At 40.0% G+C, this 18,667-nt stretch overlaps 1 protein-coding gene and 1 non-coding gene across 5 annotated transcripts in view; both read right to left on the bottom strand.

Annotated features, from left to right (window-relative positions):
• The window catches only part of Ccar1 (cell division cycle and apoptosis regulator 1), a 44,587-nt gene that overhangs the window by 3,238 nt on the left and 22,682 nt on the right, over positions 1 to 18,667 (bottom strand). For 3 of the 4 annotated variants that reach the window (XM_052164633.1, XM_052164636.1, XM_052164635.1), the window contains exons 11-21: positions 16,400 to 16,625; positions 15,818 to 15,931; positions 15,162 to 15,328; positions 14,220 to 14,430; positions 13,332 to 13,415; positions 10,662 to 10,847; positions 7,319 to 7,510; positions 5,396 to 5,623; positions 4,567 to 4,678; positions 3,874 to 3,956; positions 3,129 to 3,275 (exon numbers count right to left, since the gene is read on the bottom strand). In XM_052164633.1, the coding sequence (XP_052020593.1) occupies positions 3,129 to 3,275; positions 3,874 to 3,956; positions 4,567 to 4,678; positions 5,396 to 5,623; positions 7,319 to 7,510; positions 10,662 to 10,847; positions 13,332 to 13,415; positions 14,220 to 14,430; positions 15,162 to 15,328; positions 15,818 to 15,931; positions 16,400 to 16,625 (1,750 nt within the window). The remainder of the gene's footprint in view (positions 1 to 3,128; positions 3,276 to 3,873; positions 3,957 to 4,566; positions 4,679 to 5,395; positions 5,624 to 7,318; positions 7,511 to 10,661; positions 10,848 to 13,331; positions 13,416 to 14,219; positions 14,431 to 15,161; positions 15,329 to 15,817; positions 15,932 to 16,399; positions 16,626 to 18,667) is intronic. The other variant, XM_052164637.1, reaches the window with a different exon arrangement.
• Positions 15,461 to 15,525, bottom strand: LOC127670294 (small nucleolar RNA SNORD98). Its single transcript, XR_007974513.1, has one exon. It is a non-coding gene; the product is annotated as a small nucleolar RNA SNORD98 (small nucleolar RNA).

Raw genomic sequence — 18,667 nt, 5'->3', positions numbered from 1 at the left:
TGCAAGTAAACAAATGACTAAGAGGCAAACATTCTTCTTCATTGCAGAACTTATAGTCTTATCCAGCCTGGGTAACAGCTGTGACTGAGTTAGAGCTCCAGCCTGAAGCAGGTGTTGCATCTCCTCACTTCACTTCTTTTAGATGTGCCTGCCTCTGCCCCCAGAGTGCTAGGGTTGAAGGTGTGTGCCACCATGCACACTGGCTGTAGCAAATTTCTTTCTTTTACAAATCTTTTCGATTACTTTGGTATGTTTTGTATCCATGCATTTGCACTCACATGTGCTACGGGTACCCTGCTAGGTCACTACCTGGACCTGGAGTTAAAAGAGCTGTGCATGGCCTGAGCTGGGTGCTGGGAAAAGAACCCTAAGAATAGTAAGTAGTCTTAAGCAATGAGTTATCTCTTGAGCCCTGAAGTAAATTTCTTGATCCTCCTTGAACTGTGTTCTAAATTTCAAAAATATTAAGCATCCACTGTGATCATTTTCTCAGTATCAGTTGACAGTACTTAGAATTTTAAGTATCCCCTTTATTTATTTATTTGTTTATTTATTTAGGTTTTGTTTTGTTTTGTTTTTTTGAGATAGGGCTTTCCTGTGTAGCCCTGGCTGTCCTATATCTCACTCTGTAGACCAGGCTGGCCTCAAACTCAGAAATCCGCCTGCCTCTGCCTCCCAGAGTGCTGGGATTACAGGCATGTGCCACCACCGCCCGGCTAAGTATTTCCTTTATAAATTCAACATTTAAATTATTTAAAAAGAAATGTGTATTTTCTATGTGTGTGTAGGTACACATGTGCAGTGAAACTCATGTAGAAGAAGTCTGAGGGAATCCTGTAGGAATCAGTTCTCTCTCTGCTTCTGCTCTGTGGTTCCCAGGATCCAACTCACATCAACAACCTTGAGGACAGGAATCTTAACCTAATGAGTCATTTCACACTCCCAAAGTTTTGTTTTTGTTTTGGGTTTCTTTGTATAGCCTTGGCTGTCTAGGAAACTCAGATCCACCTGCCTCGGCCTCCCAGTATTTTAAGATAAGGTCTTGCTTTGCATATACAGCACCTCAGGATGACCTCAAACGCAGAATACTCCTGCCTCAGCCTCTCAAATGCTAAGATTACAGGTGCCATAGAAACAAACTTTTAAAGTAAATGATGCTTAATTCCAAATAACAAAAACAACCAGAAAGCAGGCATGGTGGCACATGCCTGTAATTCTAGCACTTGGGAGGCTGAGGCAGGTACATTTCTTTGAGTTTGAGGCTAGCCTGGTCTAAATAGTAAATACCATGACAGCCAGGGCTACACAGAAAAGCCCTGTCTCAACCACTTCCAACAAACAAACAAACAACCCCCCCCATTCAATAAAAAGGCTACTTAAGTTATTAAACATCCATATAATGGAATGTGAAGCAAATATGAAAAGAATGATGTGAGTCTATTTTCTCTTTTTATATTTTAATAGTTGGGATTGGCCTTAAACTTATAATGATCCTTTTACCTCAGATATATACAAGGTTTTAGAAGTGAGTCACTGAACTCCACTATATTCCATTTTTATGATCAAACTAATAAGTAAAAAAAGAGCCCCATCTATATACACAGAAGAGTTTCACCTTCTGGAACAGTCATGTAAATATGAATGACTTAGAGGAAAGGTCAACAAACTTTCTATGAAGAGAAGAGCCTGCTGTATCATGGGAAGAGAAGAGGGAGCAAGGGAGGGAGAAAGAGCTCCTAAGTAAAAGCTATTTTTATAAAATGGGGATGTCTGGGAGGTGGTGGTGCAGGCCTTTAATCCTTGCATTAGGGAGAAAGGCAGTTCAATCTCTTTGAGTTCAAGGAAAGCCTGATATACACAGAGATCCAGGCCATCCAGGGAGACTGCCTCAAAACAAAACAAAAAAGCCAAAACCCACCAACCAATTTTTGTGTGTGTGTTCACACACACATGTACTGCGGGAAACTGAACAGGACAGAAGCTGGGTACTGGATGTCCCAGAACGAAGGTCCCAGGCAGTGGTCAGCCACCTGGTGTGGGTGCTGGAAACTGTTGGTTCTCTGCGAGAGCAGTGCAGTCTTGACCAGTGAGCCACTTTTCCTGCTCTTCAACTTTAAGAGAACTTTAAAGTGTGTGTGTCTGAGCAACAGAGCAGATGAGAGACTTTTGTAAGCTGGGTTTCTCCTATCATTGGGCCCCGGGATCAAACGGATATTATCAGGTTTAGCAACAAGTACACTATCCAGTGAAGCACAGAAGCACGCTGGCCCCAAAGATAGTTTCTTTCTTTCTTTTTTTTTTTTGGCTTTTTGGCTTTGGTTTTGTCGAGACAGGGTTTCTCTGTGTAGCCCTGGCTGTCCTGGAACTCACTCTGTAGACCAGGCTGGCCTTGAACTCAGAAATCTGCCTGCCTCTGCCTCTGCCTCCCAGAGTGCTGGGATTACAGCTGTGCGCCACAACCCGCACGGCGATAGTTTCTTTAATAGCCAAGACTACAGAACTAGTTCTAGAATAACCAGGGCTACAGAGAGAAACCCTATCTTGAAAAACAAAAAGGATAATTTCTGTTAAAAAGTGAACAGTTGGGCTGGAGAGATGGCTCAGTGGTTAAGAGCACTGACTGTTCTTCCAAAGGTCCAGAGTTCAAATCCCAGCAACCACATGGTGGCTCACAACCCTCTGTAATGAGATCTGATGCCCTCTTCTGGAGTGTCTGAAGACAGTTACAGTGTACTTACATATAATAAATACATAAATCTTTAAAAAAAAAGAAAAAGAAAAAAGTGAACAGTCGAGAAGGTTTAGCGAAAGGGAAGGGTCAAGGCCGACGGGGTGGCGTACACCTGTATACACAGAACTTAGGAGGCTAAGGCGAGACTGTCACAAGGGAAGCCAGCCCGAAACCCACAGAAAAGATGGGTAGCAATTTCTGACACTGGATAGTTGAGTTTATTTTGTCTTACCTTTTGGAAGGGTAACTTGATAAAAAGTTTTGAGCTAGGAGTGTAACTCACTGAATAAGCAACTGTCTAGCCATGACTAAGGCCCTAGCTTCTATCCTGAGTACCATAAAGGAAAACAATGATAAAAATTCCTCTTATTTTAAATTCATAAGAGCGACTGATTACCTGAGCCCGAGAAAGATGCAGTCCAAGAGTATACAGTATTTCTTCCAAATCCTTTTCAAGAAGGTAACCACAATGACTTTGATCAAAATAAACGAAGGCCATGAGCAGATCCCTGTTAACTGTGACCATTTGAGGCTTCTCCTTTTCCTAAAACACACATAAGATATGGTATATAGTTTTACTACCACAAAAAAAAGGGGGGGGGGGGCGGAGAGAGAAAGAGAGGGAGAGGGAGGGAGGGAGGGAGGGAGGGAGGGAGGGAGAGAGAGAGGGAGGGAGAGAGAGGGAGAGAGAGAGAGAGAGAAATTGAGGTTATATGAAAGCACTAAGCTTTTTGTTTTGTTTTGTTTGGTTTTTTGAGACAGGGTTTCTCTGTATAACCCTGGCTGTCCTGGAACTCACTCTGTAGACCAGGCTGGACCCGAACTCAGAAATCCACCTGCCTCTGCCTCCCAAGTGCTGGCATTAAAGGTGTGCACCACCCCCCACCCCCCACCACCACCAGCAAAAGCACTAATCTTAAAAAGATCTTTATTTCATTTTGATTAAAATGAGTTGATTTTGTACATGAATATGAAAAACAAAATAAAATTAATAAAAGTGTGACAGACACAAATACCCCAAAAGCAGTAAGTGTAAGGTGAGGAAATCAATATTTTTTAAAGAATATGGAATTCAATGACTACCTCAACCCTAAGATTAACAAAGGTTAACCTTAAGGTTAAGGAAAACAAAGAAAACCCACCTTATCCTTTGAGGGCCGATCCTTGCAATAGCGGCTGACATCCCTTTTATCATCTCGTTTGTTCACTTCCTCTTCCTCCCGGTCTGTAAAACAAAGGAGACACAGACCTGGCTACCCACCCCGTGATTATAGTAAGATTAATCACCATTTCAGATACTAATTGAAAACGAGTATTTGTTTGTTAAAGCTATCATTTCCTGGGGCTAAAGAAATGGGCCAACACTTTTTGAAAACACTTGTTGCTGTTGCTGAGGACCCAGGTTCAATTCCCAGCATCCACGTGGTGGTTCACAACCATTTATATCTCCAGTTGCAAGAGATCCAATGCCTTCTTCTGACTCGCAGGGACACCAGGCAAGCACGTGGTTCACAGCTGACTTCCACATGACCACAGTAAATGCCCCAAAAGGAACTACAAAGCCACAACACTAAAGAAACAGAAGGGGCAAGCACTAGGAAGTGGTCAATTAGTTAGAATAGAACAGCTGGGTGCAGTAGGATGAGCTGGTAATCACAGCTGTCACATGGGAGACTGAGGCAGAATAGTGTTGGCCAAAGCCAACTTGGGCTATAGGCCAGCATCAGTAACACAGTAAGATCGCCTTACAAAAACAGGAAAAACTGTCCAAAATTCGAAAGAGAGAAAATTTGTGGTTCACACTATAGCACGGAGGGCATCTGATGCGCGCATACCGTCATCTTCATCCTCAGCCTCCTCTGCCTCCATCGGGTCATACTCATCCTGATTGTTATCTTCTTCAGTTTCATCATCATCTTTAGAATCATCTTTTCTTTTTTCTTCTTTCTGTAATTTAAGATGACTTAAAATTAAGCAATATCTCATGAAAAGCAAAACAAGTGAACGTCAAGCCCAGTAAACGGATGTATTTCTAACAATTCCAATTAGATTTCTCATAACAATAATAACCTACTCTAATGTGGCATGGCAGTAATCTTAGCCCTTGGAGGTGAAGGCAGGAGAATGAGGTCACGGCCAGCTTACAGAAAGAAAGGAAGTGAGAAGAAAGAGGAAAGACTAGAAACAAGAAGAGGGCGGTGAGATGGCTGAGCAGTAAGTGCACTGACTGCTCTTTCCAAGGAATGCTCCAGCACCACACCACAGCTCCAGACAGCTCCAGAGCCATCCATAATTTGACCTCAGTCTCAGAGATCAGCAACCACACACATGAAGCACAGATACACATACAGGCAAAACATACATGGAAGGAAGGAAGGGAAGGAGGGAGGGTGGGTAGAACTAAAAGCATGGAAAAAAGGAGAGACCAGGAGCGGGAAGGAGGAGACATCAGAAATTTAGCTATGGCGCTCAGCTGTGCACCGCTGCTGTGTGGGACTCCAGGGACGTGGGCCTGTACCCTGCTCTGGGTTTGAGTCAGTCTCATATGGTCTGTGTCAGATATCCAACACAACAGTCAACACTTTGGTGCTTAGCCTTTGTTACCATCTAAAGGTGGTAAGCAAAACTTTCTAAGCTTTGTTGACTATCCTGGAAATTACAGACCTTCCTCTCATCTCTGTCATCTTTTTTGTCTTTATCGTCGCCTGATTTTCTCCGTTTTGGTTTTGGTTCATCAATATCATCTTCTCTATCTTCTTTTTTATCTTTTCTTTCTTCTTTTTTGCTTTTCTTTTCCTTATCTTTCTCAGGAAGAGAGAGTAATGATTTGTATATTCTAACGCCAAAATCTCTTTGAAGCATTTCATTGAAAAGTTCTGCAAACAGTGAAACCTGTGAAGACACCAACATTAATACACACAAGTTGGAACAGATACTAAGTCCAGCATGAGTCATTTAAGAAGCACCGCCTTACCCCACTCATTCCTAATGAAGAGGTGACCTACAGCTATAAAAAAGACTAAGAAAGTCCCCAAGAACTAGTTGTGGTGGTACATGCCATAAATTTAATCTTTTTTTTTTTTAAAGACAGGATTCTCTGTAGCCCTGGCTGTCCTTCAACAAGCTGTGGAAGTTAGGATAGCTTCGAACTCAACTCTGATCCACCTACTTCTGCCTCCTAAGTGCTGGGATTAAAGGCATGTACCACAACATCTAGCACACAAATTTTTATTTTAAAGACTTTGAAGACAAGATCTGTTTATGGTAGTCAGGCTAGCTTTGAACTCATGGTCTGTCTGCTGGGATTACAAACTTCTATAATTATGCACTGTGCAAAAGATGCTTTAAAGACATAAATATATATTGCTAATCATGCTGGTATATTCCTGTAATCCCAACATTTGAGAGATAAGGCGGGAAAATCAACAGTTCACCATCATCCTTGGGTACATGAGACTCTGCCTTGAAAACCGACAGCTGGATACAGTGCAGCAAACCTGCAATCCCTGTATCAACAGTGAGTGGAAAGGGGAGAACAGGAATTCCAGTCCAGCCTAAGCCGTATAAGGATGAGACCAGACTGGGTTACATGAAACACCGTCTCACAAAACACAGAAGCATATAAAGAGAATAAACAAAAAACAGAATATAAAAAAGATACGCTTAGTGATGCAGTTATGTAACTGCAGCCCCTAAGGATACTGAAGCAGAATAATTATGAGTCGAAGGCTTAACTGGACTACAAATTGAGTTTAAGGGCAGCCTAGAAACTCAGTAAGATTATTAAGAAGTAAAAAAGAGGAGCTGGAGAGATGGCTCAGCGGTTAAGAGCACCAACTGCTCTTCCAGAGGTCCTGAGTTCAAATCCCAGCAACCACATGTTGGCTCACAACCATTTGTAATGAGATCTGATGCTCTCTTCTGCTGTGTCTGAAGACGGTTACAGTGTATATAATAAATAAATCCTTAAAAAAAAAGTAAAAAGAAGTCAGGGGATGTAGCTCTTGCACAGTACACATAAGGTCAAGTTTAATCCCCCTCACTAAAAAAAGAAAGGAGCCGGGCATGGTGGTGCAAGCTGGGAATCAGAGGACAGTGGACTTCTGTGTGCTTATGACCAAACAGCTGTGTACTAGAGACCTGGTTACAAGACTGAGGTGAGAGATACAGACAGACAGACAAGGCAGAACACAACTTTAGGTTGAAAAATAATACACACAGAGGAGAGAAGCAAAGGACCAGGAATTCAAGAGTCTTACTACAAAGCAACTTCAAAGTTAGCATAAGCTACTAGAGAAAGCCTTGAAGGAAAACAAAACAATGAAAAACAAAGAATAATTGAGATCTAATGTGTTAGTTTACAGAAAACTACAGATGACAAAACCACACTACAAAAAGAACGAGCAAGGTTAGTGTAGTGCATCTCTAAGACACCTTAGAGAACAAACCTGACTTCTCCTAGTAAATAACAGTAAATAATTACAAACCAACAAGAATAATGGGAGCAGTCAAAGAAACACTTAAGAGATACATTAAACAGTCTCAACTGTGCTATCATTTGGATCCTCATTTGAACTTTAACATTACCTCAAATGAATGTTCTTTATTATCTTCCAATCTGTAATCCAAAAGGACACTCAAAGACATGATGCTACAATCAAACTTGCCGCTCTTTGCAGCCCAGTTCGGATGTACAATTATGGCAGGTTCATCGGGCAAAATGTATCTCCTTTCTTGCCGCTGTCGTTCTACTTCTTCTTGCCGTTTTCTTTCTTCTTCCTAGACATTTGAAATGTAATTATGGTAAAACTTCCATGTAAAAAATGCATGTATATCAAAATATACTCTAAGTCTCACACACACACACACACACACACACACACACACGAGCTAAAAGCTGGGTGTGGTGGTTCATGACTATAATCCCAAGACTTGGCACAGACAGAAAGAAGGCTGATCCCGAGTTCCAGCCAGCCCAGCCACGTATCAAGTAAGTATCAGGCTAGCTTCTGCTACAGGCTGAGATCTTGTTCTAAAATCAAAACTCAAAGTCTGACTTCTTACAGATTATATTAGCCATAATGGTTAAAACAGAGACAGTACTTTGGATAGCTCTTAACTCTAACATCTAACATTTCCTTTAATACATCTGTTTATTTAAGGGGACAGGAACACACACATGGGAATCAGAGGGCAGGTAATTGTTTCTCTCTTTCCACCATGGGTCCTAGAGATTGGACTGCTGTTGTCAATGAGAACATCTGGCTTCTAAAAAACCAACTTCACTGAAGGATGTCAAGTCATCCTGGGGATGGATGACTGTCCCTGAGCTAGGATAGGGACACACCCCATCCTGCTATAAAGCAGTGACATAAACTGAAGTCTCAGGCCCTTGCCAGTTCTGTAACATTATCATCATCAAAAAATACTTATAACCCAGGGAAGAAAACAAGATACCACAAACCCATGAACTGCCAAGCAACAAAGGAAGCTTCCTGATGTCACTGAGGGAAAGCTTCATCCCAAGAAATGTCAGAAGTTCCAGGATTAGTAGATCCAGTTTAGTCTGCTAAAGCAGAATCCTCTTCCCTTTATAACCAAACTCCCTCACTTGGTGTTACTAAGGAAGAAGAAACTAACAAATCCTCTAGCTTTACTCACTTTTAACTGAGTTATTAAAATAAAAAAGCAGCCAGACAGCACCAAGGAGGCAGAAGCAGGCATATCTCTTAACTTCCAGGCCACCCTGGTCTACAATCAGAGTGAGTTCTAAGGACAGCAAGAGCTACAGACAGATCCTGTCTACAAACAAACCACTAAGCAACCATGCTAACACATGCTTGTGATCCCAGCACACGAAGGGTCAGAGACAGGAGGATCATAAGGACAGCCTTGTTTATACATAGAGGCTTCCAGGCCAGCCAGAGTCACACCAATAATACCATCTACCAAAAAGTATTAAATAACACCGTCTATCAAAAAGCATTAAATAATAATACCGTCTATCAAAAAGTCTTAAAGGTGGAACAGGACAGAGAGACATCTCAAGTGAGTAAAGGACCTGAGATTGATCCCCAGATCTCCAGGATAGAAGAAAATTGACTTCAGCAATTATCCTGTGACTTCCCGGTAAATTCAATGGCATTTTCAATCCCACACAGAATAAATACAAATGAGTTTTATAAAAAGAAAAGTCACTAATTTGGAGGGCATTCTCAAACATAGAATGGAGTAAACACTAATTACAGTAGGTATCGCCTCTGCAGTATAAAAATCTAACAATTTTTAAAGACTTCAAAAGCCAGTGAAAACCCCATGGGGAAAAGCACTTGCCACCGAAGCCTGAACACCCAAGTTAGTGTTTCTTGACCACATCTTACCCCTTATCCCAAGGTAAAAAAGAAAGAACCAAATTGTGAAATTTCATGACCCACATTTGTTTTTCCAACACCCCACACGGTGGCTCACAGTCATCTGCAACTTCTCCTTTGTCCTTTTCTGACCTCTGAGATACCAAACATACATAATGCAAAAAGAAAAAACCCTACTCATTTGAATAAAAACTAGAATCAACCTTGGTTGTGGGGGTGGCAATGGGGTGGGGGAGCCCAGCCTCCAAAGCCACTGACTCTGTATAATTTTACAGCTGTCTGGATGGGAGTGTCAACCAAAAAGAAAACAAACTTTTTGGCTATCATGACCAGTAAACTTTACTCTAAGACAGCATCTACATTTCTTTTGTATTTCATTAACTACACAAACTTTTTTTTTTTAAGGCAGGCTACTTTATAACTATATGTCCTTTGTTTTTGTTTTTTAAATTTAATTTTATGTGCACCAGTATTTGGCCTGTATGTACAACAGTTAACTACATGTGCAGTGCTCTCTGAGGAAGAGAGGACAGTAGATCCTCTAATGAGTACAGGAAGCCCAAGGGGAATATATACTTTTGCCATGAGCAAGGACTGTCAAGGACTCTGAGACCAACTGGCCTATGGTGAATCAGACAAACTGTTACTAATATTGAGCCATGCATGCTCAAGAGTAGTAGCAAAACTTTCTTTCCTTGGGAGTTCGTGGATGAGTATTTATGGATGACGGACCAGTAAGTACAAAGACTAGCAAGTTTCCTCCTCCTGCATGCTAACAGCCTGAGACTGAAAACCTACAGCTCTCCTACCAGATCAGCCAAATTCTCTTTCTGGCTGTAATTGATAACCACAGGGTTCTAGGTTTCGGTGATACTAGTTAAGAACCCGTGTGATCATAAGTTCTTTTGGATACATAGCTGGCCTTCATTCCCTTGCCACCATTAACCAGGGTTCCATAGACTGAAGCCACAGACTATGCAGCAGAATCCCGTGGAACTGGACCCATCATATTGATGCTGGGAACTGAGCCCAGGTCCTGTGCTAACACAGAAAATACTCTTAATCACTGAGCTAAACATCCACCAACCCCCCCACCCCCACACACATTTTAATAAGGAAAGGTCTCACGGTAGCCCAGGTTGGTCTCAGTTTAAGATCTTGTACCTCATAAGTACTGAGTACTCAGTTCTGATTAGCCTGAGCTTATAAAACAAGACATAGTCTTTAAAAAAGTTTGTATTTTACTGTATTTAAATTATAACTCAAGGGGCTAAAGAGATGGCTTAGTGGTCAGGAGCACTGACTGTTCTTCCAGAGGTCCTGACTTCAATTCCCAGCAACCACATGGTGGCTCACAACCAACTGTAATGGGATCTGATGCCCTCTTCTGGTGTGTCTGAAGACAGCAACAGTGTACTTATATATATACTAAATACAAAAATAAATCTTTTTTAAAAATTTAACTAAAAGCTATATATACATAGTTTTTGAGTTACATGGTCCAAGAGCTCACTCTACAACAGTATTACTAACATTCCAGTATGCAAATGGCTACATACCTCTTTATCATCCTCAGACTTCTTATCATCCTCATCTTCCTCTTCCTTTTCAGACTTCTCTAATTCCTTCTGCTCTTCTTTTTGTTCTTCTATTTTAAGCTGCTTTGTCAGGCGGGCTATTAACTGCGATTTTAGTCCTTTGGAACTAAGAGCTCGACTTTCTAATTCTTTTCGGAGATCATTTACCTAAATATATGGAGCATAAAACACAGAAGAAAAAAGTAGGATATTAAAAAAAAATTTTTTTTGTCTATTTCTTAAAAGTTGCAAATTCAAGGCTGGAGAGATGGCTCAGTGGTTAAGAGCACTGACTGCTCTTCCAGAGGTCCTGAGTTCAATTCCCAGCAACCACATGGTAGCTCACAACCATCTGTAATGGGATATGATGCCCTCTCCTGATGTGTCTAAAGACAGTGTACTCATAAATAAAATAAACAATAAATCTTTAAAAAAGAAATTGCAAATTCAAGATTAGTGTGGTCTACATAGGGAGTTTCAGGCAATCTAGGACTATATGCAGTAAGACTATTTCAAAAAGCCAAATTCAGCAGCAGAAACACTGTGCACAGTGCTTTTGAGAATACAAAATGATAAAATATTTTTAGGAAACCCTGCAAGCCTATTCTTGTGTGCACACAAATGCTCACCTGCCATGGCGTCGGCAGCCTTCCAGGCTAGTTCCTGCCGTACATCCTTGGCAGGTCTGTTGTTTCTGCTGTGTTCCTGGATGCTATTACATCTGGTGTCTTATTTATGTTTCTGGAATCAGCCTCTACATGTGAGGTGTGGACAGCAGCAGCCTTCCCACTGAGCCCTCTCCCTGACCCTGGCATTTTACTAAGACAGCCTGTGGCCTAGGCTGGCCAAACTTGCTTAAATAGCAGGGCCAGATCTTGAACTCCAGATCTTCCGGTTTTCACCTCCCAAGTATTTTGATTACAGACCAAATCAGCAAGCCTGGCTGTAAAACATGTTTTATCTTATTTTTATTTCTGAATATGTGTATATGTCTGTACACACGAGTGCATTTGCCCATTAAGCCCAGAGGTATCAGGTCCACCTGGAACTAAAATTACAAGTAGTTGTGAGCGTCCCATGTGATTGCTGGGAACTCTAAAAAGGCAGCATCCACTCTTAAGTACCTAGCCATCTCTTGAGGTCCCTAAACAAGTTTTAAAATGCTTAAAAACATCTTAAGTCAGGTAAGATAGCAAGAATCCCAGTTGAGGCCAACCCCGCAATATCGTGAGAATTTTTCTTAAAGGGAAGAAATATCTAATTTTTTATATACATATTTTGCCAGGTGCTAGGACTGTCCACCAAAAAGGTAAAATAACTTAATATATAATAAAGAATAAATATTTTAACAAAACACAGAATCTATACTAACTAGAATGTGATGTTTAAAAATAATTACATTGGGCTGGGTATGGTAGCATATGCCTCTAATCCCAGCACTGGGAAGGCAGAGGCAGGTAGATCTGATTTCAAAGGCCATTGGATTTGACTTTAAGGCTAACCTGGTTTACAAAGCTCCACCAGAGTTACATGAGGAGACCCTATCTCAAAACCACAGCTCTCACACAAATAAGTACTAGTCCAGATCTACTGCAGACACACTCCCCAAGCTACGTGAATCACAGATTTATAGTCTTTCTTTCCCAGTTTAGTAGTATGGTTACCTACATTTTATGTTGAAATTTATTATAAAAATCAGATTTACCATTGGGTATAGTGGCCCATACCTTTAATCCCAGCTCTTGACAGGCAGAGGCAGATGAAGCTCTCTGAGTTTGAGGCCAGCCTGGTCTACAGAGCGAGTTCTAGGTCAGCCAGGGCTACAAAGAAAAACCCTGTCCTAAAAAAACCCAAAATATATAAAATAAATGAAATTTACCTTTGGTTTGTTTGTTTGAAGACAGGGTTTCTTCTTTGTAGTGCTGGGTGTCCTGGAATTAGCTCTGTTCACCAGGCTGGCCTAAAACTCAGAGATCTGCCTGACTCTGTATCCTAGTGCTGAGATTAAAAATTTGCACCACGAATGTCTACCTTTTGCTCTGTTTCTTCTATTCTACTTAAATTTAGGTTACTCGGCCATAGACACTCTGTAGTCCTAGTTACCTCCCAAACCAGAAAACAGCACTATCAACATAGTTCTAATGGAGGCACCATTAGACATATATACACGTCTTTATATATGTACAAACACAAGACATCAGAGTTAAAGACAACCAGAAAACTGGACTCTGAGTGCCTAAAACCCTTTTTATTTTATATTTATTCATTCCTTTGATTTTTGCTTTTTGGTTGTTTTCTGTGTAGCTTCCCCCACCCACCAATGTCTGAAAGCTAGCTCTGTAGACCTGAAACTCAGAGATCTGCCTGTTTCTGTCTCTCAAGTGCTGGGATTAAAGGTGTGTGCCACCATGCCCTACCCTGCAGACCTTTTACAGACAAGGTCTCACTCTACATGCTAGGCTAACCTAGAAATCACTTTCCTGAAATACATGCCAATCTGATGGATATAAGCTATCACACCTAGGTTGAACATTTCCCATTTGAAATAATTATTCTCAGCCTCAACAAGTTTACTAATTTCTGTTCAGAAATTTAAAATTTTTACTTATAGTTACTGTGTGTGTACACATATCTATCTACATTGTCAGTTACCTTCATGGCCTTTGGATCAAGTTTAGACCAATGGGTAGGAGTGGCGATTTCTTTAACTTCCCCATCATCCTTCTCTTCTTCATCCTAACATACAAAGTTGAGAACAACATTACTATTCTGAAACCTAAATATATATAAGTAATATATTTTTTTTTAAATTCTGTTGCTGATCTGTGCAAGGTCACAATGTTTCAGATTGTCTTCTCCTAAAGTTATTATTTAGGCAAGTCCACATACATACATTCTACCACTTTTAACTGATCACAAAGACATCAGCCAATCAAAGCCAGATCTGTGAAACACAAAAGGGTGATAAATTACAACACAAAGGATATCGGGATACACAGACACTGCCGGTCTCCATTAACCACACAGTGTGTGATCTTGCCCCAATTTTCAAACCACCCAAAGACTGATTTAGGCAGACCTTTGAAATGTACACCCAAGACGTTGCCACAGTCTGAAATTTCAAAGCTCTCAGACTTGTGGTTGTCCAATTTCAAATATCCATGACTAGAACTGATGACCGTAAAAGAGAAAATTTTTAAAATTTGAGAAAATGGCAAAATGTTTAAAATGGCTTAATACTGAATCTTGCTCAACAACTGGTGCCAGGTTCCAGCAAATAGACCTATGGTAAAACAAACTTCTGTGCACTGTAAGCACAACTTCTGAGGTCTCAGCACTCTTAAATTTAAGTCAGCATAAATAGGCAGATTTTTATGAGAAAAGAAAATACAACTATACTGCTGAAAGCTGGATTACCAGTCGCTGTTACCAGTTATGTTCCTCCATGTGTGTCTGTTATGTAGCGTGTGGTGTGCATTTGTGCCTGTGTTCCTGTGCCTGTGAGAAGCGGAAATAGAAAAAGGGATTAGCGTTCAGTGCCTGTTCTCCATCAGCCTTCTTGCGTTCACCCTGAAGCTTCTCGACCAGCTGCTGCTTGTATCCTCGGGAGAGGGTTTCCCACTCTGAGCGGGTGGGAAGGCAATGCCAAACATCCGGGAAAAATAAAACCACTGTCTCCACATGAGCTGGAACTGTACGCCCCTTGTGGGTCTCCTCAGGGCGATGGTAGCGAATCTCTGCAAAACGGTACCTGTTGCAAGGGAAGAAGCATGTTGGAAAAAAAATTCTACAATACATTTTAAAGACCCTAGTTCACTTGTAGCACATCAAGTAAAGAAATTTTGCTGCAAGAACTTGAGGTTGGTCTAAAGAAAAAAAAAATTATAGAAGCCATAGTTCCTCTTTTGGTACATTTGGATAATAGTTTATTGGTTAAAAGAATACATTTGCACAAAGAATTTTTTGATTTGATTAAAGAGCTACCCATATTTTATAGGATACCTGAAGAAGCTGGAAAGCTGTTCAGATTTCATGTGCTAAAAAAAGAATATTCTCAATTAAATTGTAAGAAAACACTAACATACACAGGACAAATAAGCCTCAAGAGAAAATATGGCTGAACAAAAATAATCAGCAACTACATCACTTTATAACAAAAGAATTATAATGAAATGAAGTTCTCTCTGGACGATCTTCTCCAGCTATACATGAAATGAAAAGTATTTTCAACATACATCCAATTTCCAAAGTACAGCATAATGAAACATTTAATTTTCAGTATATTTTGATTAGTTCTTAAAGCCCCTTCCCCCAAACATTTTGGCACCAAACAAACTTTTGCTACAAATGGGGATTTTCCTTTGAGATTACCTGCATGACCAGTGTTGATAAAATAAGGAAAAGGGGAAAGGCTGATTGACAAGAACAGCTACATAAACTATTAGAAGACCATTCCTAATCAAGAAATGAATTGGTACTTACCATTGTGTGCACACACTTAGATCAATGCCTGTCAGAGCCTTACAACAACGAATGGCAGTCTTTATCAACACGGAGGGGTCTGTCTCTGGGTTTGGCCCATCCAGGGAAGGAGACCAGTGGCCTCCAATGGCCATGGCTTCATCCTTGCCTTTCATTCCCACTAGAAACTAATTCAAAACAAAAAATCATTGACATACATACCACAGCCCATCAAATTATAATAGATACTTAGAAAATCGGAAAGGTACAAACCTTCCCAATACCACTTTTACTACCTCTGGTATCTGTCAGTCAAGGAAGAGTTCAGTTCATCATGTTCCACACTGCATTTCAGCAATGGAATAGGATTTACACATCATAACTCATCCTCTAAAACACTTCATCAGATAAGAGTTCTTTTAAAGAAACAAGCTATGTGTAAATACAAACTTCAAAGCATCCAAGAGATTTTACTAGGCTGTAAGTATACATGATCATCTTCATAGTTGAACGAAAAACATATGAATAATATACAGCCACATTCTATAATAGGAAAAAGTTATATCTAATTAAATAAAAATAGACTTAATATTCCTTGTTTTCAATATTTTGTAAACACATTAAGAACTATGAAAAATAAATATAAAACTATAATAAAAATAAACATTTCATCTTACCTTAACAAGTCTAGCAGGATGCTGAAAACCATCACGAAGGTCTTGTGGGTCTTCAGCAAGAGCACATGACTTATGATACAAATCTTCCATACTAGGGCTAGCCATCAGCATTACCTATTATAGTCAAATAATTCAATCCTGTCAAAAGTCTAAAGTAATGTAAAAATAATGTAAAAATAATTACATATTTTCCCTAAAAATGGAATGTAAAATGCTACAGAAAAAAACAGTATTCAATTGCAAGAAGCAATTTTCAGATCAATCTTTTAAAACAGAATCAAATTCACTATACATGTACAGAAAGCTACCCTGAGGAGTAGTACTTAGCACACTGATCAGCACTAAGTTTTATCCAGGTCTATAGGAAATCATGACTCACATTAACTTGTTAATATTTTTGAAGTTTAAATGACAAAAAATAGCCATTGTTTTATAGCTTAAGAATTAAGACAGGGGATAAATAAAATTGTTAAATAGCTAAGAGAAAAATCAGGCAACTTGAGTCTTTTATTAACAACCATTTCCAAAGGATAGCTCTAAATGCCATGATATTTAAAACGTGGTTCACAATGGAATACAAACCTTTGCACTGTACAGGTGGTCAGCATCAGGTGGATCAAGAACAGCCATATTTTTTTCTAAGGACTCTACTTCTCGGTGCATCACATAAAAATTGCAGTAATTTCCCAGTTGAAATGGTCTTGACAAAGGGAAAGCATCCACCCATGTAAACTGAGCATCAAAAAAGTCACTAGGAATATATAAGTTCTGATAACGGCGCCTTAGTTCCATCATGTCACAACTGGGACTGAAAAGCAGACACAGACAGTGAATAAACAGCCTTCAGACAAAAGGTTATGTATGCATGTACTCACACACTTCCAAACTACATACAAGATGACAGAGTAAAAATGAACAGATTCAAGCTTGCACTGCTGAATAAATTATATCTAAATGTCATTTTTACTTTTCTATTTTTTGTGTACAGTTTCTAACTCCTTAGAGAAGACCCTTTGAAATTAAATACAAACTCAATTCCAGAGAACACCTGAACAAAAGTTTTTATTCTGTAGCTGGAAGTATGTATATTCAAGTGTGCCAGTAGGTGGTGGTGCACGCTTTTAATCCCAGCACTTGGGAGGCAGAGGTAGGTGGATTTCTGAGTTTGAGACCAGCCTGGTCTATAGAGGGAGTTCCAGGACAGCCAGGGATACAGGGAGAAACCCTGTCTCAACAAACAAACAAACAAAACAAACAAAAAGTGTATACAAAGAAGTGATGATAGGCACTAAGTATTTGAATGCCTTTCTCACGTTTATGCTACAAAGAAAAATACAATTGTATTATATGGTAAGAGCCTAGATTAAACATACTTAAATTAAAAAAAATTCCTATTAGTCAGGTGTGATGGCATGTGAATCCAAGGACTCCAGAGATAGAGGCAGGCAGAAGTCTTTGAGTTAAAGGCAAATTCATGTGAAAGCAAAATACAAATTAGCTCTAGATTATCTTTAACTTCAATACTTCAGTATCAAGATATATGTCTATACTAGATTACTTTGCAAATAGGGACAAGTTTCTTGCTGTTTATATCTAACAATAACTTGTATATTATGCTTATATGTGTCCTGCTCTGGGATGAACTCATAGCACCTGAGGAGGAGGGCAAAGAGGGCATCAGATCCTCTGGAGTATGCAGTGGTCTGAATGAGAATAGCTCCTACTCACACACAGATCTGAATGCTTACACTGCAGATGGTAGGAGTGTTTAGAAGGTGCGGTCTTGGAGGAGGTGTGTTCACTGGGGCAGGCTTTGAGGTTCCAAAGGCACAAGATATTTCCAATTAATTATCTGTGCCTTGAGCTTGCGGATAAGCAATTTCTATAGAGCCGTGTGCCATGCCCGCCTGCCGGCTGCCATGAGGATCATATGTCTACTATCTTCTGGAATTTAAAGCCCCAAATTAAATATGTTCTTTAGAAGTTGCCTTGGCTGTGACGTCTCTTCATGGTAATAGAATAATTAAACCACAGTGGTGGTGGCATACACTTTACCTCCCAGCACCCAGGATGCTGAGACAGGCAGATCTGAGTTCAAGGCCAGCCTGGTCTACAGAGCAAGTTCCAGAATAGCCAAGGCCACACAGAGAAAACCCTGTCTTGAAAAACCAAAAAGAGAGAGACCATCACTTCCCTACTAAACCATGCACAGTAAGTATGTACAAGTCAACCATTTACTGCAGCTGATCTAATACCACTGCTGGTAAGACTCCACTGTGAAAATAACAGAAACGTTGAAACTATATCACAAAGGTTTTTTTGGTTTTAAGATTTAATTTTTTGCACATATTTGTAAGTCTTGTCTACTTATGTGCAACCATATGTAAAGGGATCTGATGCCTTCTGCTGTGTCTGAAGACAGCAACGGTGTACTCACAAACATAAATTAAAACAGACAAACAAACAAACAAACAAAAACCTAAGGATATGAGAAACTCAACATGGTTGCTGGGAACTGAATCCAGTCTCTCTGGAAGAGCAGCTAGTGATCTTAACCACTGAGCTATCTCTCCAGCTCCCCCCCCTTTTAAAAGATTTATTTATTTATTATATGTAAGTATACTGTATCTGTCTTCAGATACTCCATAAGAGAGAGTCAGATCTCATAATGGATGGTTGTGAGCTATCCATGTGGTTGCTGGGATTTGAACTCAGGACCTTCAGAAGAGCAGTCAGCGGCTCTTAACTGCTGAGCCATATCTCCAGCCCTCCAGCCCTCTTTTTAAGAAAGTAAGTTATGTCCAAAAATTTTTAAACACTAAAATTAACAAGATATATCTTGCCCCAAAG

Source organism: Apodemus sylvaticus, chromosome 19, assembly GCF_947179515.1.
Source record: "Apodemus sylvaticus chromosome 19, mApoSyl1.1, whole genome shotgun sequence".
NCBI lineage: Eukaryota > Metazoa > Chordata > Mammalia > Rodentia > Muridae > Apodemus > Apodemus sylvaticus.
The sequence above is the reverse complement of the archived record's forward strand: the minus strand, read 5'-3'. Positions and strand labels throughout refer to the sequence as shown.